Source organism: Podarcis filfolensis (assembly GCF_964270895.1).
Source record: "Podarcis filfolensis genome assembly, chromosome: 13".
NCBI classification, from domain to species: Eukaryota; Metazoa; Chordata; class Lepidosauria; order Squamata; family Lacertidae; genus Podarcis; species Podarcis filfolensis.
This window is the reverse complement of record NC_139615.1, coordinates 35,544,383-35,565,796: the sequence shown is the minus strand read 5'-3', so window position 1 is coordinate 35,565,796 and position 21,414 is coordinate 35,544,383. Positions and strand designations below refer to the sequence as shown.

The window sequence follows — 21,414 nt, the reverse complement described above, 5'->3', positions numbered from 1 at the left end:
GTGAAGAGTGAGGTAAATACTTTTGTATAACTCGTACCACACTACTAACTGTAAATAAATGTTAAATCCATCCAATTTTGCCATCCAAGCTGGTGAGGCTTTTTCGATCTACTTGCTGCCTAGACTCAAACTTCCTGTTCTTAGTTCACTCAGTGCATTGTTCAAGAACCTCTGTACTCCAAGGCCTAGAGAAACTGCTTGGAGCAAAAGCCGTTTGAAGAAAGGTGAGGGGAATGCACAAGGATTCAGAAAAGCTGAAAATAAAAGACCTCACTCAATTCTTCCTGCCCCAAGACTGAAGGCTCACTTCAACAAGGACAGTAATGCAGGCTGCATTCAAGATGGCCCACCCTCAAAAGGGGCACCTTCCTCGGAGAAAGAAAATGGTAACAATATCTTAAGAGAAGTGTTGGCAGCAGAGCAAGAAGCCATAAAGGAGCTGATTAAAAATAATTGGAAAGAACCAATGCTTCCAATGGAAACTAAACTGATGGAATGTAAAATGAGGTTTGACTCTTTAACAGAAACAACTGCAGTAATGAAAGAATTAAACACAATCCATGACAAAAAGATCAAACAATTACAAATATAGATATATAGATATATATAACAAGCTTGAAAAGACAGAAAATCAAAATAGAATTAATTTTGCACCTGGCTATTGGCCACTTGTGACCAAGTGAAGATGCCAGAGTGCCAGGATAGTGCCTGACGTCTCCATCATCTCTGGAGGTGTGCATGCCTGGGGATCATTGGATCTGTTTTCGCACACTTAACAACACATCCTTTAGAATTATGTCAGTTATATTTTATCTGCACAATCAGAATGAATTTCAGGAACCAAGAAAGTCATATTGAAAAGTATGACATTTGAGCCGTCTAGTGCCAAAATGGCAACTAGACATTCTGTTTTGGCGACTGTAACCCTGGTTTAAGGAGCCATTTGGCACCTAGCTTATATATAACACTGCTGTAATCAAGTGGTGTAGAAATATTTTTAAATATACAGATAAATGGAGTCATGAAAGGATTAGGTTTGTGTCTTTGACATTGGGCTGAACTTTCAGAGACGCTTGACAGTGGCAAGAATGTTGTTGCTTTCTTAGGACCACCAAAGCCAAGTGCCACCATGGGGGTGATCTCTTGCCTTTTTCCTGCCTTGCCCTTGCCTGTTCAATAGATGTTGTGGTCACTGGCGAGCATTTGTGGCCCATGTTGCTTGGTGTGTGTTCTGCCAAGCACGTATTGGCAGATCGGACCAATAGCATTGCTTCTGAAGCCGGTTACTGCAACACAAATACAGAGCAATAGTAACCAGGAATACCCTCACCAAGGAAACCTGGCACCATCTCAATGCTTTTTTCCTTATAGTTTAAAAAGTTCCCAACAACCTGCCAGCCCTGATTGAATAGGGATCATAGGATGCAATTTCTGCTACTCCCAGCAGAGAGAAAGCTCAGATCAGATTCCGAGCCCTTGGTCCCAACTTCATTCAGATAAGTCAAGAGACAACTGAGGCATAAATCTCCACTGCTCTCGCCAGGATGAGCATGGGTCAGAGCTGAATTGTGAAACTCTTAATTCCCTATGGCAGAAGAAGCAACTGCTGTATTCTCTTCGGCTAAATTAATGTCATTAGGCTGCTGCTAAAGAGGACCTCAGGGATGAGCTACATGTTCCCTACGTAATGGTAGCCTGGCAGTTCTTTTTTTCCCAATGAAAAGTTTTGTGGAGCAGAGGAAGCTGACTTATATCAAGTCAGGCTATTTTCCCATGTAGCTCAGTATTGTCTAGTACAGGGTTTCCCAAACTTGGGTCGCCAGCTGTTTTGGGACTACAACTCTCACCATTCCTAGCTGGCAGGACCTGTGGTCAGGGATGATGGGAATTGTAGTCCAAAAACAGTTGGAGACCCAAGTTTGGAAAACACTGGTCTTCTCGCGCTTGCTCTCCAGGATCTTGGGCACTTGCTACTTGGAGATGCCAGGGATTGAACCTGTGGACCTTCTGCATTCAAGCCAGGTGCTCTCTGAGTAGTTGTCCCTCCCTGATTTGGGAAGGGCTGATTGAGAAGACCATGAAACATTTGAGGGAGGGAGAGACTCGCCTTCTTCCTCGCCTATCCTTTCCCCCACTGAATAGACCCTTCCTCCTGCTTCTCTGCTCTCAGGGCCAAACCATTCAGCACATGGAAGATCTCTCATGTCACATCTGATTTGGCCCTCAATCACTCTCTCCTAAAGTGGTTTTTCATTAAAGGAAAACAGAAAGACCATCTGTCTTCTGTTGCATGCATTTGTGTTGTAGAGAGGGAAACGGCATTCAAGAGTGGGGAGAGTTATCCATCTCTCACCCCTTTACTTCGCCACTGTTTAGCCCAGAAAGTGCGTATCGTGCCAAATTTAGTAATGGCTTAACATATATTCTGTTGGAAATGTATGAGGTTTGCTTGGGTGTAGAGGTTTCAGGGATGTGAAGAGCTGCTTCCCCATACTGCAATATTTCTTAAATCCTTTTTGCTTACAAAGTGCCCTGGGTTGCATTTTCACACATGCAAGGATCAATGGAACTCCGGGTCACTTTGGATTTTCAGTATAATTTGGTCTTGGCATGGTGTGGAATTTCCCCAGCTTCCATGTCCAAGAGGGAATCCACTAGACTCCCATCACTGTGAGAAACCAATGTTGCCTCTTGCAGGCTTTGGTCACCTCTCAAAAAGGACATTGTAGAGCTGGAGAAGTTCAGAAAAGGGAAACCAAATTATCATGGGATGGAGTGACTCTCTTTAAGAGGAAAGATTGTTTGGGACTTTATAGTTTAGTGAGAAGGCAAGGAAGCGGTGACATCAGTTTATGAGAAAAGTTTTTCTTGTTCTCTTACATCACTAAAACTTGTGGAAATCCAGTAAAGCTGAATCTCAGAGGCAGAATTGGTCAGCAACTTAAAAGTAAAGGGACCCCTGAACATTAGGTCCAGTTGTGGCTGACTCTGGGGTTGCGGCGCTCATCTCGCTTTATTGGCCAAGGGAGCCGCCGTACAGCTTCCGGTTCATGTGGCCAGCATGACTAAGCTGCTTCTGGCGAACCAGAGCAGTGCATGGAAACGCTGTTTACCTTCCCGCCGGAGTGGTACCTATTTATCTTCTTGCACTTTGACGTGCTTTCAAACTGCTGGGTTGGCAGGAGCAGGGACTGAGCAACAGGAGCTCACCCCGTCATGGGGATTCAAACCACCGACCTTCTGATCAGCAAGTCCTAGGCTCTGTGGTTTAACCCACAGCGCCACCCGCATCCCTGGTCAACAACTTAGATGGCTTTAAAAGAGCTTTAGCCATATTCATAGAGGACAAGGCCACCAATGATTACTAGCCACAGGGACTACATTCTGCCTTCATTGTTCTACCTCCAGTTACTGTGAATTGCAGGTAGGCAGAGGGCTGTTGGACTCATGTCTGGCCTGCAGGCTTCCCTTGGGCAAGTTATTGACCTACCAGATCAACAGTGTGTCCCTCCCTGCTCTGTTTCCATTCCCATATTCATACACGCTGCCATCTCCCTCATTCTTAACAAGAAGCCAAAGCCCGCCGTTGAGCCTCCTGTCCATTTTTATTTAGCATTTTTTTGCTGAGGGTCTCCATGCTAAGGTGATCAATGCCAGGGCTGCTCAGCTTTGGAGTGCAGTTGTGGGCTCATATGCTGGAATGCTTCTCTGTTTAAAAAACTTTCTGTGGACCTGGGAAACAACTAGTAGCATGTTGGAGAGGAAGATAGCTAGAATAACACTCCTTGACATGCTAGTTTTCTGTGCTGAGGAGTATTTAATCAGGCAAGAGACTTTCTGCGCTCTGAATTAGTGAAGCCCAGAGTTGGACGTGTCATCTTCAAGGGAGAACTGGACTTGGGTTTTCCTCCTCTCCTTCAGGGTCGCTCAGGGTTTAATTATTAGCCCCTATTTATTTTCTCTACATGGGTTGTGAAGGCACCAGAAATCAATCTCCTCTCGAGTAAATTTTAACCAACATCCTTGGAAATGAAGCTTTGAGGAACCATTAGGAGGACAACTCTCCGTTACCTGAAGGAGGTGTGGCAGCTGGCAGAGCAAGGAGTAGGATGACGGTTGGATGGGAAAGACACATATAATTGGAATCCCTCATATGACTGGTAGACTATTCAAATGCACTCTTCAGTGACATGGGATCACACCACAGAGATGAAGTTATTATTGCGCAAGGACGCCAAGTATGGGAATATGGGGGTGAGGACATTAAAGCTAGAAAGAAGACTCTTACTGAATTATTTTTCCAAGGAGATTTAGTACATTTATTGTATTTGTTGATATGCCTTTGACATGAATTTGGCTCTGGCTTGTTTTATATTTTGATATACATGCTATGTTTTGTTACATTAGTTTTCATTCTGATATTTTGCGCCTTCTGTTAGCTACCTTGGGTTTCCCTTGGAAGGAAAAGCAGGATATAAGCGATGAGACGAAATGAGAGCAGGTGAAATCCAATCATATGGCTTTCAGTACCTCCGTCATCATGGATAAGGAAACTGTGACCCTCCAGATGATGCAGGAGAACTCCCGCCATCATCCCTGACAATTGGCCAGGCTGGATGGGGATGATAGGAATTGCAGTTCAGTAATGTCTAGAGCAGGGGTCAGTAAGCTTTTTCAGCAGGGGGCTGGTCCACTGCCCTTCAGACCTTGTGGCGGGCCGGACTATATTTTGAAGGGGGGAAAAAAGAACGAATTCCTATGCCCCACAAATAACCCAGAGATGCATTTTAAATAAAAGGACACATTCTACTCATGTAAAAACATGCTGATTCCCAGACCGGATTTAGAAGGCGATTAGGCTGGATCTGGCCCCCGGGCCTTAGTTTGCCTACCCCTTGCCTAGAGCAGCCTTTCTCAACCTGTGGTTCCCCAGATGTTGTTGAACTACAACTCCCATCACCCCTAGCTAGCAAGGCCAGAGCTCAGGGATGATGGGAGTTGTAGTCCAACAACATCTGGGGGCCCACAGGTTGAGAACCACTGGTCTAGAGGGCCACAGGTTCTCCATCCTTGACACAGATGTTGATGATAGCAAGCCACATATCCCTGACTTTTTGTCCTTCACCCAGTCCTGCACCTCCGCCTTCCTGATATTTCTTCTTCCTCATGATCTTGAGCTTTACATGTCCATGTGTTTTATTTATGGCAACAAATAGTCTTTACATACTGACTACTGTGTTGACGAACTATTAATCTTCCCTCCCTCTTCTCAGTTACTGTACATCCTCAGTTACTGTACATTTGTCAAGGTGCAAAATTTAACACTTTGCACCTTGTTTGGTCTTTAAATTCTCTCCTTTTTTGGGGTGGGGGGCTGCTGCCCCCATATTCAGTCTGTTGCCATTTCACTGACTAACCCTATGCAGCATTGCAGAGTCCTCCCCTTGTACCTTGACTTCTGCATCCTCACCCTCTAGCTTTAATCTTGCCAAGCTTCAGACCTGTTGGGCAAGGCAAGGCGACAATAATTATCCACGTTCTGGAAAATGGCTGATGGTAGAGCTGTAAGCTGCAGATGGATTCATCGATTGCCCTAGGGAGTGGTCTCAGCTGATTAGTGAGTTCATGACATAGAGCTTAGGCGTATGCAGAGCAGATAGCCTGGAGATTACAAAGTTCACAAGTGCATCATGTGATCAAAGTGTTAATGAACTCATGGTCTCTTGGACAATTCAGGTATGATGTTTCCTCATACTGTAGGGTGGTTCCCATGGCAGGTGTAAAAAGAGGGACACTGACTGTGGCATTGGGGGTCCACAGCAGAACAGCTTGGAGTGGGGTAGCGCCAACTTTCTTCTCCCAGCGCTTCTCTGCCTAAACACAATGCTGATTGGAACAGAAATTGGCTATGTCATAGTAGGCCGATTCTATAGGCTGCTCATAATGCAAAACGGCTTGGTCTTGGCCAGCCATCTCTTGTTACTTGGCCACCTTCTCTTCTCACTGACGTGTGGTGTTCTTTGCTTTGCTTTTTGCCCTAGGGTTCCCTAGACGGATTTGCCCATTTGCCACAAGAGATGTCCCAGCAGTGTTGGCAGGACGGCATCTGACCAGCTCCGCCATCAGCCCCCACCCCCTACGTGAGCGCTCTCCTGTAGGCCTAGCTCAGCTCTCTAAAACAGCTGTTTCCTCCTCTTTCCTGACCTTTCGTCGAGGAGCCACTTACCAACGCAGACAACATGAACTCCAAGAATGAGTCAGGTAGGCAAGGCAAGGGGTTATGGGAGGAGTGGGGCAGTGGTGTGGTGCTGTTCCCTTCATAGCTTTTGGGGGGCATATGGAATTTGCCTGCTGGGATTTTGCAACTGTGCTTAGAGTGAATGTTAAAGACATGGGGTGCCTCCAGTGCCAGTATTTAGGGCTTCTTTGCTGTATGACACCCTCACGTTTGAAATAAATGGAACACTTTGGCCTACTGTACCCTGCTCTTCTGTCAAAAATGCTCCCGCAGCAACTTACAAGAAGAGGAGAGAAAGCAAACTCAGGCACCAAATTCTTGATGGTGCAAGGTTTGAAATGAGGTGGAAACAGACTTCCTACAATTCAGACATGGATGTTGACCCTGGCCGCTGAGAAATCATCTGGTGACCCAACATTCCTGGAAATGGGAGAAAACCTCAGCCGTATGTGCTACTTCGTTCCACATAACTCCTGAGAACTTTACAAACTCCCTATCTGCATATCCTCAATCTTGGTCCTGTTTCTTAAGAAGGGCTTTGGCACTCGTCTTTTTATGCAGTGGTATTCAGCAGCAGCGTGCTTCGCTGACATTGTGCTGTCTGCCTTTCCACTGCAGTGAGGAGTAGCTACTGCAGTTCCTCTCTGCTTTGTCCCCAGGCTCTGAATAGTGGTTGTCCAATAATCCTGCACAATAAGCAGGGGTGGTGCAATGATATGGAAGGCAGAAAGGCTACTCTGTTCAACTGTTTCTGATCCGGAGGACATAAAGTTACACTTACAGAGTGCTATCTGGTTGTGGCAGCCCACTGGTGCAACCGCCATTCTGCCACTGCGAACTTCATTCTTGGCATAAGGCAACAGCCAAATCTGGTGGGTGTCCTGTTCTTGCAAAATATGTTGTGCAGCCGATATTCTACTTGGTGACTAGCTTGTGCATCTCTTTTAGGAGTAATTGCAACAGCAATCCCTTGCTGGTAAGGATTTATCAAACAGCAGTAGGGGCATAACTGTTCATAAACTACTGGGAAGTTGTTTGTGTGAATGCTCCTTCAGTGATTCTAGATGGTGGTGGAATGTTGGGAAGAGAGAATGTTGGAGAGAGAATGTTATGAACCGACTAAAATCTCCTCTTGTCCCAGAGGAAACACTACTACAGTGGTACCTTGGTTCTCAAACTTAATCCGTTCCGGAAGTCTGTTCCAAAACCAAAGCGTTCCAAAACCAAGGCATGCTTTCCCATAGAAAGTAATACAAAACGAATTAATCCGTTCCAGACTTTTAAAAACAACCCCTAAAACAGCAATTTAACATGAGTTTTACTATCTAACGAGACCATTGATCCATAAACTGAAAGCAATAATGTACTGTACTATAAAATAAATAAGACAGTATTGTGGATGATAAAAATTGAAATTATTATTTTTTCTTACCTGCACTCATTGTTTGGATGGGTGGCTTTTATCCATTTTATCCATTTTCGCAGTCACACAGTCAATCAGTATCTGAACTGGGTTCCACATGGTCACAAAAACAAATGAACTGAAAAAGCATTAAAAGCAAAAGCGCCAAATAAATAGCAAAAACAAAAGTGCCAAGCTTAATCCATTCCAGAAATCTTTTTGACTTGTGAAATATTCAAAAACTAAGGTGCAGGTTCTGATTGGTGCAGGCGCCCCAGAAACAATAGTTGACAGCCTCATCGGATGTTTGGCTTCTGAAAAATGTTTGAAAACCAGAATACTTGCTTCCAGGTTTTCGGTGTTTGGGAACCAAGGCATTTGAGAACCAGGGTAACACTGTAGAACGTATAATGCATGCATTATCTATGTATCTGGAGCAGCCCCTGCCAGCGGACACTTGCATAACGTTATAGTAACAAATTTATACCTGTGATGCCATGCACATCATAATATAATGCAGTACAGTGGTACCTCGGATTACAGACGCTTCAGGTTACAGATACTTTAGGTTACAGACCCTGCTAACCCAGAAATAGTACCTCGGGTTAAGAACTTTGCTTCAGAATGAGAACAGAAATCATGCGATGGCGGCGCAGGGGCAGCAGGAGGCCCCATTAGCTAAAGTGGTACCTGAGGTTAAGAACAGTTTCAGGTTAAGAACGGACCTCCAGAACAAATTAAGTTCTTAACCCGAGGTAGCACTGTACACATACATGCACATAGTTGTCCTCGCCTCTCAGCTCCTTGCAGAGATGAGCAAAAGCTTCCCTTTCCCCAGGAGCTTCTGTTATTAGAACCACTGATATTTTGCCTTTCTGCTAAAAACATAGCGCTCAAGGTGACTTGCAACATCTTAAAAACAAGTCGAACACCACAACAAAATTGTAAGAGACAGTGTAGCAACTAAATTAAATCACCAGTCAGCCATACAGAGTCAGCCTGTTTAGGTTCATCTGTTTTGCATTTTGTTGTCTGAACAACAACAACAACAAAAAATTAAATAAAATTTCCTAAGCGCACATTAGCTGGTTGACTCTGAGCTGCTTGCAACTAGTCATGAAGGAGCATTTAAGATTGTGCTGGAAAACTTGCTGGAAATATCTGTGCGCTGTGACAGTGCCGTTGAACTTCCCTGTGCTGAGGATGAATAGAGAAGAGTTTGAAAATGAAACGGCAAGCATCAAAATGCAGCCGTATTTAGAATACTGTATACAGTTCCGGTCTAATTAATTTTGAAAAGGATTAGAGTGGCGCATTCATGATTGGCTCATTCATCAAGGTCCTGTAGTCATAATAGCTAAACGGATCCTTCATATTCAGAGGGATGTGCATGTCTCTGACAAAGTTTCTCTTGGGGGGAGGGAAACTGCTCTTTCCCTCCTCATGCCTGCTTTGTTCAGCTTCCTACAGACAGCTGACCAGTCATTTACTGGGAACAAAATGGTCTTATCCAACAAGGCAGATCTTAAGCTCTTGAGTCCACCCATCATGGAGCAAATGCATTTATAGCCATCATGGAGCAGAGGCATTTATAGCCAGCAGAGAATAGAGCCTAACTGTCTGTCTGGTCTGCCCAGCTTCAGGGACCCATGTAGACAGGCTGCCAGACCCAAATGCAGAAGCAATTTCAACAATCAAGGCAATTGTGAATATGGTAGGAAGTTAGGAGAACTCCTAGTAAAAGGCAATACATTGGTCAAATTCACAGCATCATTGGACATGTTCATAAGCTAGATTTTCTGGTTCATCGTGCTGTTGTGAGCAACAAGCAACATGCTTGTGCCACTGACCAACTGTTCTCGCTTCTCCCCTCCCCTGACACAAATGAGATGAGCCTTGGCTTCCCGTTAACTTCTGAACCAGGAATTTTGTTGTTCTGTTGCTTCTCAATAAGCTGCAATCTTCAAAGTAAACTGAAGGCATGGTTTGTTGTTAGCATGGTAGAGAGCAACAAACCATAATTCTTGGCTTGGACATAATGGGAAGCCAAGGCTTCCAAGTTTATCTCACGTGCACCAGGGGAAGAGTGGTCAGCTGGCACACACTACTACACTTGCTTGCTCCTGATAAACCGCGAAAAGCCAGGAAGTCTGACTCATCATTATGTGGGAATTGCCTTTGCAGTTACTTTTACAATACGGTGGACGCTCAGGTTGTGAATGTGATCCGTGCGGGATGCATGTTTGCAACCCGCAGTGGCGCGTCTGTGCACTCACGGGTTGTGATTCGGCGCTTCTGTGCATGCGCAAAGTGCGATTTAGCGCTTCTGCACATGAGCGACCACCGAAACTCGGAAGTAACCCGTTCTGGTACTTCCGGCACTTCGCAACCCGAAAAAAAACGCAACCTGAAGCGTCTGTAACCCGAGGTATGACTGTAGTCTAATCCCAGCTAATCATGTAAATCAAAGGTGGAGAACTGGATCTAGATCAGGGTTTTCCAAACTTGGCTCTCTAGCTGTTTTTGGACTACAACTCCCATGATCCCTAGGAAGACCAGTGTCAGGGATGATGGGAATTGTAGTCCCAAACCAGCTTGAGACCCAAGTTTGGGAAACCCTGATGTAGATGGTGGGCAGAATCCCAAAATCTACCATCCCTGCATGCCATCTTGGACAGGTGGGCAGGACCTGTCGGTCATCTGATAATGACGTCGGGTGGATACCTCCCAAAGTTTAGAGGGGGTTGCTCTAATGGCTGATCAGCTGATTGGCAGTTAAATCAGCCTCCTTTGAATACATGCTTTCAGCGCCAGTCAGCTGATTGGCACTGGGAATATGCCTTTGAAGATGCTTGCTCTGGAGATGAAGAAACGCTGTGTTTAAGAACGTTTTTAAACGGAGCATTTTTCCCTTGTAGAGGAAGCAATTTTGGATTCAAAGTGCTGAAAGAAGCCATTTGAATCTAAACTACCTCCTCCAGCCCCCTTGGTTGCACTAGGGGTATTTCATAATATTAGTCAGGTTTTCCCCCACAATCATGTGATGTATAAATCTTACAAAATACAATAAGTAATAGTACCTAATATATATACAGTGGTACCTCAGGTTAAGTACTTAATTTGTTCCGGAGGTCCATTCTAACCTGAAAATGTTCTTAACCTGAAGCACTACTTTAGCTAATGGGGCCTCCTGCTGGCGCCGCTGCGTCGCCGGAGCATGATTTCTGTTCCCATCCTGAAGCAAAGTTCTTAACCCGAGGTACTATTTCTGGGTTAGCAGAGTGTGTAACCTGAAGCGTATGTAACCCGAGGTACCACTGTACTAAGCAGCAGTGTCAAATTATATGCAATATCATCCCAGGAATGAACTTGATGACACCTGTAAAATACAGAACCTAATAACCTAAGTTATTACCTGCTCATACTGGGTACAATTATAAACATAATACATACCTAATAACAATAACCTCCTGAAAAATATTTTTAAAAGCAAGTTCCAAACTCGCATGGAGGAAACATTTGAAAAAAAAATGACGAAATTGCTGCTAAAAATTGCAATATAAAAACTGGCTTCTTTGGTGCTGTCATTAGTGAGTGTGGTGATAACGGTCTGGATTTATGTTAACAACATTCCATTTTATAGTTGGGGAACTTCGACATCCTCAGAGATATAAAGATGTGTTACTGAGCCCTATGGGACCAGGTCTCGGCTGCTCAACTAGCAGAGAAAAATCCCCAAAATGATAGAACTTCCCTGTCTTGGTCTGATTGGCTGGAGCATTATATAATGCTTTCTGGGTCATTTCAGCCCCGGTCACACATATTCTGCTGATGTGTCAAGACTGCTTTCAGCTCAGATTTGCATATTCCCTGCTTATCTTGCTTTTGATTTCCACATTAACGCCTCAAGACAATTCCAACACGTGTGATCCATATTATGCATATATATATATATATACACACAGGGGTACCTCAGGTTACATACGCTTCAGGTTACATACGCTTCAGGTTACAGACTCCGCTAACCCAGAAATAGTACCTCGGGTTAAGAACTTTGCTTCAGGATGAGAGCAGAAATCGTGCTCCGGCGGTGCGGCGGCAGCAGGAGGCCCCATTAGCTAAAGTGGTGCTTCAGGTTAAGAACAGTTTCAGGTTAAGAACGGACCTCCGGAACGAATTAAGTACTTAACCCGAGGTACCACTATATATATAAAAATCATTTTGTGGAAGAATCCATGCATCCTTTTCATATTAAGGGTCTTCCATTAAACAAATCACTTTAGTGGCCCTATTATGAGCTTAATATCCAGAGAGGGAGCTGCAGCTCAGAAGACTTCCTGGCAGTCTTCTCACAAATGTGAGGAGGTGAGTTGCGGCTTGACCAGTGTGGGGTAACGGTTAAGACGTTGGACTAGAATCAAGGAGACGAAAACATCACTGGGCAAATGTTGGGCCGGTCCCTGCCTCTCTCATCCTAACCTAGGAGAACAAAACGGGGGAGAGGGGAAGAACAAGATATGTCCCCTGTGCTGCTTAAGAACGTTACAAAAATGAACGAAGTACAACTCCTTTGGCATGACGTGTAGCAGAGGCACTGCACGCCGACTTTCTCTTTGAATCAGCTTTGTAAAGGCCATATTAAAAAGCTATCAACAAATGCCGGGAGGTGCAAGATGGCAGTCTTGACGGTCTCCATAGCAACGCCACATTTATGTCTACTTCTGGCCTAGCTGAGAGTAAGCCCCTTTCCTGCCTTGTGAAAGCTGCATCAACGGGAATGCCACTTTTTTTGTCGCTGCTGCGGAGCCCTATTATTTTCTTTCTTTCTTTCTTTCTTTCTTTCTTTCTTTCTTTCTTTCTTTCTTTCTTTCTCTACCATGTCCCCCTGACGCTCGCTTGCTCTCTTATGTAACAAACAAGGGGGGTTGCTCAGCACCAGCGTTAAAACGGGTTGTCCAGGCCTGTATTTTTCTGCCGTTGAAAAGTGGCTACTAGGAGCAGCCTGAAATTGGATGTTGCCTGTTTTCATAGTTGTAGAACAGTTTTCTGCTGGTGGTGCATGCAGGCTCTGAACCTAATTAACACTAAGGGAGGCTCTCCAACAACAAGTGATAGTAATGCGCCTAATATTTCTGTAGTGCTTCCCCCATGTCTCAGTGCTCAGAATATTTTGCATATATTCATCTTAATAACCCTTGCAATGCTCCTATAAGGAAGACCAGTGTTATTATCGTGTATTACAGACTGGGGGAAAGGAGGCGAGTGCTGAAAGATAAGAGAAGGTGCTTAGGTGAGCTGTGGTTTGAGCTGAGGATTTCCAGCTCAATAGTTTTTGCTCTTAAATGTTAAGGTATATGTTGTGTTTTTGGCAGAGTGCCTCTGAGCATGCGCAGAGCACATTCCTCTCTGCTGAGGGGAAGCCATAACACAGTAGCAGAGTTGCAGAAATTCAGCTAAGAAAAAAAAAGTGTGTTAGGTAAGCCAGGCTGTTTCTCAAACTCTGTATACTTCTATAACCCAGATGTAGGGATTAAATTAAATCACAGGATAATTTTTGGAACTTGTTTTTAATACTCAGGGCTCAAGCCTCTCTACGTGAGGTTTTACTGAAGTATACCTTTGTGCATGTTCAGAGTGCAGCTGTTTCATTAGAACAATTGGCATCCCTTACAAAGTCAGCGATAGAAGCCTGAGTTTCTAGGTCAAAGGATATATCTTTCAGGCAGGCTTGGGACGTTGGCTGTTCCCTTTTTATGGAGAGTCACCAAACTTTCTCCCCAGTTGTGGGATTATATGTGATCCTGAGCTGAAACTGGCTTTTAAGGGCCAGGGCTAACCCCTAGAACACATAAAGCAACAATTGCTATAATGATAAAATGTGCCTCTGCAACCGTGCAAAGTGCCTTTCTCCCACAACTAGCACTCCCCAGATCTGGAACTAGGGGGCAGTACAGGCTACCCTGGCAGAGGATCTGAATTCTAGGCAGGCTTCAAGTACTGGCACCACTCATTTTGGAAACAATTCCTCCATTTTTCCTTCTGGGATGAGAGAAGTCTTTAGTAATCACTTTTCCCATCTGTCCTTTGAGATCTCCTCAAAGGATGAGCAATGTGGACGTCCAAATTAAATGTTGCTTGTTGACCACAATGCTGGCTGGCCCTCCATACAAAGAGGATGTACTTGTTCCTACCCTGAAAAGCTTATGTGCAGCCTCAAGGCCCAGTCTGAATGAAATTAATTATGCCCATACGGGAAATGTGCTCTGACTGCATCTAAAATCAATTGGGTGAACTTCTTGTGACACAAATAATGCATTGCAACTGTAAAACCGGTCTGTCCACTAATGCTATCTATTTTATTGGAGCGAGTGTTTCCTTGTCAGCCCCACACTTAAGCAATTTATAGATATAGCAGCAGGGGTTGCCGGAGAGGAGGGACCCAAGTTTGGAAACATATGCACTATACCTTTAAAGTACAGTGGTACCTTGGAAGTGGAACAGAATCTGTTCCGGAAGTCCGTTCGACTTCCAAAACATTCAGAAACCAAAATGCGGCTTCCGATTGGCTGCAGGAAGCTCCTGTAGCGAATCGGAAGCCGTGGAAGTCACGTCGGACGTTCGGGTTCCAAAGAACATTTGCAAACCGGAACGCTTACTTCCAGGTTTGTGGCGTTCGGGAGCCAAAACGTTCGCCTTGCAAGGCGTTCAGGATCCAAGGTACGACTGTAGTATGATACCGCTTTAAGCAGTCCTGGCTTCCCCCAAAGAATCATGGGAAACTGTAGTTTGTTAGGTATCCCACCCCCTTCATTCATCTTCACAGCAGTCACCAGCATATTTTAGCAAGACACCCAAAGACAATGGAAGGAAGATAGGAATGTGGCAGAAGGTAACTGAGACACTAGATCAAGGTGGGTGAGATGACTTGGGTAGGGCAGAAGAGAGATGATCAGGGGTGCAAACATCTCAGGAGCCAGGGTGAGCGCAGTCTGTCACCTGCTAAGCCCCACACCCTAGCAGGGGACCTCTGTGAGTCCCATAGGCCTGCAGCATCTCTTCCTGCTCACTGCTTTCCCTCTCCCTCTGGCCTAAAGGAGGTGAGCAGTTGAACAGTGGTGGCTGTGAGAAGCAGCAACTGGTTGGTTGCCCACTCGCTGCCTCTAGCAAGTGAGTTGGTGGTCCGGACTGGCCCAATATATTTTGCTGCCTGAGGCAAAGGAAAAAGATGGCGTTGTGCAGCACTTCAGTCCCTGTATATGGGTAAGAACAGAGGAGAAGTAACGATAATATCTCTCAGGAACTGGAACTTGATATTGCTGGTTTTTATTGTAAGCCTCTTAACCTACTGGGCTACTGCACCATGGCAGACTCCTTTGGCCTTAGTATTGTATAGTCTATATGCTATCCCCACACAAGCACAAGGTCTTTTTCTTGCAAAATAGTTATCTGCATGATGCAAATGCTTGTATGTCACTTAAGAACATAAGAAGAGCTATGCAGGATCAGACCAAAGGTCCACCTAGCCCATAGCTGTCAACTTCCCCTTCTTCTTGCAAGGAATCCTATTCGGAATAAGGGAATTTCCCTTAAAAAAAGGGAAACGTTGACAGCTATGACCTAGCCTAGCATTCTGTTTCCTACAATGTCCAACCAGGACATGATGGGCTCCTTTCCAGCTCTGTTGTTGTTTAGTCGTTTAGTCGTGTCCGACTCTTCGTGACCCCATGGACCAGAGCACGCCAGGCACTCCTGTCTTCCACTGCCTCCCGCAGTTTGGTCAAACTCATGCTGGTAGCTTTGAGAACACTGTCCAACCATCTCGTCCTCTGTCGTCCCCTTCTCCTTGTGCCCTCCATCTTTCCCAACATCAGGGTCTTTTCCAGGGAGTCTTCTCTTCTCATGAGGTGGCCAAAGTATTGGAGCCTCAGCTTCAGGATCTGTCCTTCCAGAGAGCGCTCAGGGCTGATTTCCTTCAGAATGGATAGGTTTGATCTTCTTGCAGTCCATGGGACTCTCCAGAGTCTCCTCCAACACCATAATTCAAAAGCATCAATTCTTTGGTGATCAGCCTTCTTTATGGTCCAGCTCTCACTTCCATACATCACGACTGGGAAAACCATAGCTTTCACTATACAGACATTTGTTGGCAAGGTGATTCCTCTGAATGAAGTAGTCCCCTCCTATTGTTGTTTTGCTTTACAGCAGTTAGGATTCAAATACATATATTGCCTTTGGACTTGGAGCTTACAGCATATAGCAGCATTATGAAAATATTAAGAATAGCTGAAGTGGGGCTTTGGATCTGTTTAATAAAAGCAGAGCTGGAACCTTGTCTCTGTTTCTTCCCATATAGCCTTCCTAACCACTGGTTTAGGGCATCAGGGCTAAGGACTACTGTTCCCTCTGTTTCCAAACTCTTTTGGTCAAATTTCTGGGGAGAAAAATAGGCTGAGTAATGTTGCTGCCAGTTGACAGGTGCTTTGTGTTTGCATTTGCTAAGAGAGTTCTTCACTTACAATCTTGTGATTAGTGTTGTTGTGTGATGTTGCTATGGGCTATGCAAGTTGTTGCTTTGCACCAAGGTATAGTTGAGTCACTGGCCTGCTTCGCACATCACATTAAACCATAGTTAAAAATACCGCTGATATTGTGTGTGTTCTGCTCCTTCCCTGCTCCTGCTAGGAAGCAAACCATAATCTGGCTTGCCATGTTTTCTGATCTTAAGCTCATGATTTGTGGGCCTGGAAGACATGATAAGCTAGACCATTAATTGTTTGTCCGGGGCAGCAGGAGTGGGGAAGGGGCAAAGCACCTGCAACTTCAATTGTGGTGTCCACTAATAATTATGGTTTACGTTTTAGATATGTTTTATTAAATTTCCAGAAATTTCACACCAACATTCCAATACATAATAGATTTTTGTTTGGTTTTGTTGACTTCCCATCCCATTTTCCATGGTGTTTTTTCCCCTCCCCCTTGCTATCTTCCCTCTCTTATATCATAACAATGGTACAATAATCTCTAATATCTTCTGTCGCTCATAGTTCAAATCGCGAATTCATCATAATATTTCTTTAAATAGTCCAAAAAGGACTTCCATTCTTCCATAAAGCAATCATTGTGAAGTTCTCTTATTTTAACTGTTAACTTTTCTGATTCAGCATAGTCCATTAAACCATAATTATTGCCACTAATAATTATGGTTTAATGTGATGTGCAAACTAGGTCATTGTATAAAATTACACTTGGCGTAGATTAAACATTTCTCCCTTTCTCATAGTGCTAGAATTCGTGGTTACAGTAAGCCCACATCTTATGCAGGCAGTACATTCCGGGATCGTGCCTAAAGCCAAAACTGCGTATAGTCAAAACACGTTGGGTGCAATGGCTGGTGGGTTTGCAAAAGACTCTTTCCCTGGATGCCTGTCCCCTTTCTGCCCCCTTTTTATTTATTTTGCCATGCTCATAAAGCTGAATGTGCACAAGTTAAATGCATGTAGGTTGCAGTCTTATGTGTAGTTAGTGAAACCGATGGGTAGTAGATTCAGGAGAAAATCTATTTTTATGTAGTGCATCAGGGGTGTTGCTAGGTGCTTTTGAGAAATCTGGGTATAGGCACAGGATTTAGATTTGCATAAATGCATAGAATGTCTCTGGGCAAAGTTAAGAAGTGGGTGGCTAGGGTCTCACCAGCACTGATTATGGCTACTAGCTAATGTAGCTTAAAAAGAGGATTAGACAAATTCACAGGTGATAGATCATCCAGTCAGTAGCTATTTGTCATGATAGTTAAATGGAACCTGTGTGGTCCCGGGAGTATACCACTAAATATCAGCTGTTGGGGAGTAGCATCATAAAAGGGTTGCCATACATTGTTTGTCGGCTTCCTAGAGGTGTCTTGCGGGCCCTTGGGGGGAAGCAGGATGCTGGACAAGGTAGCCCTTGGCCCCGATCCAATTGGCCTCTTCGTGCATTCTTACATAGTGTAGGATGCTGACCTCACTGGTATCCATGTGACTGTCTTGCTGGATCGGGACGCGGGTGGCGCTGTAGTCTAAACCTCTGAGCCTCTTGGGCTTGCTGATTGGAAGGTTGGTGGTTCGAATCCCCACGATGGGGTGAACTCCCGTTGCTCTGTCCCAGCTCCTGCCAACCTAGCACTTCGAAAGCACACCAGTGCAAGTAGATAAATAGGTACTGCTGTGGCGGGAAGGTAAACGGCATTTCCATGCGCTCTGGTTTCTGTCACGGTGTTCCATTGCACCAGAAGCAGTTTAGTCATGCTGGCCACATGACCCCGAAAGCTGTCTGTGGACAAACGCCAGCTCCCTCAGCCTGAAAGTGAGATGAGCGATGCAACCCCATAGTCACCTTTGACTGGACTTAACCATCCAGGGGTCCTTTACCTTTTACCTTACTTGCTGGATTCTAGGATCAGGCTGTAAAATTCTGTGGAACTGGTGACACATTAAGGCAAGGGTAGGCAACTTAAGCCCGTGGGCCGGATGTGGCCCAATTGCCTTCTCAATCCGGGAATCAGCGTGTTTTTACATGTGTAGAATGTGTCCTTTTATTTAAACTGCATCTTTGGGTTATTTGTGGGGCCTGCCTGGTGTTTTTACATGAGTAGAATGTATGCTTTTACTTAAAATGCATCTCTGGGTTATTTGTGGGGCATAGGAATTCATTCATTTCCCCCCCCAAAAATATAGTCCGGCCCACCACATGGTCTGAGAGACGATGGACCGGCCCCCTGCTGAAAAAGGTTGCCGACCCCTGCATAAAGGTGATTAAGGGTTAGATTATTTAGGCAGGGTTCATCTTTGGGTATTAATCAGTTCTAGATTTCATCTTAGATAGACAGGCTCAGCTTTGGGTTTTAATCAATGCTAGATAATGTTACAGGCTTGCCACCACTAGAGCTTGGCAAAATGGATAAACAACTGTATGTCACCAAATACCTTGCAGCTGTTCAGAAAAATTAAGTAGGCAAAATTTCCTTGTTCTCCAAAGAACGTAAAAGCCACACTGTTCTATAGTTTACAGCGGAAAAGGAGCTCCTAACCACAAACCTCTGGATCTGAAATGTCTGTTGCATTTACTTTTCCATCCGCTGCAATCATTTTTCCTTGTTGGAGTAAATCTTTTGAGGTTTCTTTTTTTGGGGGGGAAGGCGGGGAGTTGTTATTGAGTAAATCCTATGTTAGAATCACCATTATCATGTCCCCATGCGATGGACAGGAGTTTTGCCTGTGATAGACATATTTTTGTGTGTCTCTCCTTTGAAAAAAAGAGACAGAAGAAATGCTTACGCTTTTAAAAACTTCTTTAAACATAAAACTTTACAAAAACATGTTTTGCTGTTTGATAGCAATATATTTTATCTACACTCCTGAAACAGCACACTGCATGTTACTTGCAAATGTAACAGATGTATTAGCTTGAAGGAAAAACGCTTCAACCTTGAGTTACATAGACAAAATATTGCGGGCGTACTGTTGAGGAGGTGTTATTCCCTCATAACAAAAGCCTTCCTCTGTGGGGGAAGATATCTGGATCCAGCAACAACAGAACATTTGCCCCATGAAAATATATTCTCCTGAAAGGTCATTTCAAAGTTTTTCAGGGCTTGGGGGCGGTGATATCACTGTTTGCAGCCTCGGTAGCTGCCTTTTCAAACATCATTTTCCTTTTGCACAATTACATGGTAGTAAAGCAAAAAATTGTATGTTTGTCCATCTGCTTTTGGCTAGGCAGGGGTGGTTTAAGACAGGAAGCCCCGTGGTGTGTTGACTGCCCCTCCTGAGGTAAAAATCAAGGCCTCAAGGTGAGGAGGGCAGCCATGTGGAATATCGCCTTTCCTTGTATAGTGACCCTCTCCCTTGACGTGAACCAAAGGCCAAGCATGCAAAGAGGGGTGTGGGGACGAAAGGGCTCCTGTCTTCTCTCGTCCCATCATGCCTATATAAATAGCTTATTTGACGTCAAGTCCAAAATAAAGTCCAAAAGCACATGAGGGAGGGGGTAGAGGGAGGGGGTAGAGTGGTCTCAGAGAGCTATAAATAACACAGGGCTATTTTAAAAGCCTAGGTTTTAAATTAACGTGCTGGTAAATACAGGCCTTGCTCTTGACCTGCCTCGAAATATCCAAACGGCTGCAGTGATACGCAGTCTGTGACCTATTGCTATAGCATGTGGGGAATATGAAGAGCAAGCTTGAGTTTATAGGACCCTTATATCTGAGTGGGCCGTGGCTTTTCAGTGATTCAGCCACAAGCCTTTCTCAACTCCACCTGGCGATGCCATGGATTGACATTCTGTTTTTTCCATGTGCATCTTGTTATCTTGGTTGGGTTGGATGCAGAGAGAGAGATATATATACACCTGGGAACTGAAAGAGCGTTGGATTTTGACTCCTCCACTGCCCCGAATTAATTGTGAGGCCTTTCTCCATCTTTTGTTTCCTGTCTGTGAAAACAGGATTAGCAGTGATCTATCTCTCAGGGTTGCGAGCATGATTTAACAACCCCCTATCTTATGCAATAAGGATATTGCGCAAGTAAGATTGCTAACCTCCTCCCTCTGGACAATCCTCCTGCTCTGACTTCAGTACAGAGTCATCTAAGATCTTGCTGTTGATAGCAAAGGATTTCGGTAGGCCTGCAGCCTGAGGTTTTGTGATGAAGGGCCCTAAAGAGGAGGAGGATAACTGTATAGCTATGTACGCTATCTGAAGTTATTAATTTGTATTAGTTTGTGACACTGCCTGCCTGCTTTTAATTATATCTTCACAACTAAGAGGGCTAAAGACTTGAAAACGCTTTAAAAATTAAAGGTAAACATGCATGAACAGCTTCGAGTATATTTGTGTGTCCTTATCCCTCACAGTTAACATTAGCAGGGTGCTGCCACGGTAAATGTTAATAGTGAATAGCCACTGAGCGCAACTGTTGAGGCTTGAGGGATTTAATGGTTTGGAAGAAACTGAGCAGGCATTGCTGAATCTCTTATGGGTCAGAAGTCAGATATGTTGGTGTTTCTTTAAAAAGGGGTGTGACGTGGGGAAGGACTCAGAAGATCATTTCTGCAGTTGTCCTACACTTGGAGGCTGGGGTGCTCCAAGTACCTCAGAAATGCAATGTGATTGGCAGGTTAATGATCTGCATGGTCACCAGGATGGAGAAGGAAACTGATCATGGCAAGCAAAAGAAAAAGCGTTGACTAGGAGGTCACTGCTTTGTTTTGTTTAAAAAATAGAAGTACAGTACATGTACATAGGAAAACTGTGGGTTCTAGAATTCTTCCCTTCTACCCTTGCAGTTCTGTGATTCTCATACAATAAGGACTGCCTCTTCGAAGATGGTTACTGTAACATACTAAGGTACCGTATTTTTCGCTCTATAAGACGCACCAGACCACAAGACGCACCTAGTTTTTGGAGGAGGAAAACAAGGAAAAAAAATATTCTGAATCCCAGAAGCCAGAACAGCAAGAGGGATCGCTGCGCAGCGAAAGCAGCAATCCCTCTTGCTGTTCTGGCTTCTGGGATAGCTGCGCAGCCTGCATTCGCTCCATAAGACGCACACACATTTCCCCTTACTTTTTAGGAGGGAAAAAGTGAGTCTTATAGAGCAAAAAATACAGTACTTTGTCAGAAGATTGACTCTATAACCTAGTCAGCACATTGCAGTGAACCATGGTTTACCATGAGCATGGAGCACCTAGTTTGCAACTCACCTAGTTTGCCACTCACCCGCGATCATGGTTTGTTTTT

General features: G+C 44.5%; 2 protein-coding genes across 8 annotated transcripts in view; both read left to right on the top strand.

The window, feature by feature from the left end:
- LOC310747967 (uncharacterized protein) overlaps positions 1-21,414 on the top strand; it is a 176,968-nt gene that overhangs the window by 7,688 nt on the left and 147,866 nt on the right. The window lies entirely within an intron of this gene.
- HDAC5 (histone deacetylase 5) overlaps positions 1-21,414 on the top strand; it is a 117,100-nt gene that overhangs the window by 4,687 nt on the left and 90,999 nt on the right. For 3 of the 7 annotated variants that reach the window (XM_083582501.1, XM_083582506.1, XM_083582502.1), the window contains exon 2: positions 6,042-6,261. The exons of 3 other annotated variants lie outside the window; for them this stretch is intronic. In XM_083582501.1, coding sequence (XP_083438627.1) covers positions 6,240-6,261 — 22 coding nt within the window. In that variant the 5' untranslated portion in view covers positions 6,042-6,239. Of the gene's footprint in view, positions 1-6,041; positions 6,262-7,011; positions 7,111-21,414 lie in introns of those variants that run through there. One more of the 7 variants, XM_083582499.1, reaches the window with a different exon arrangement.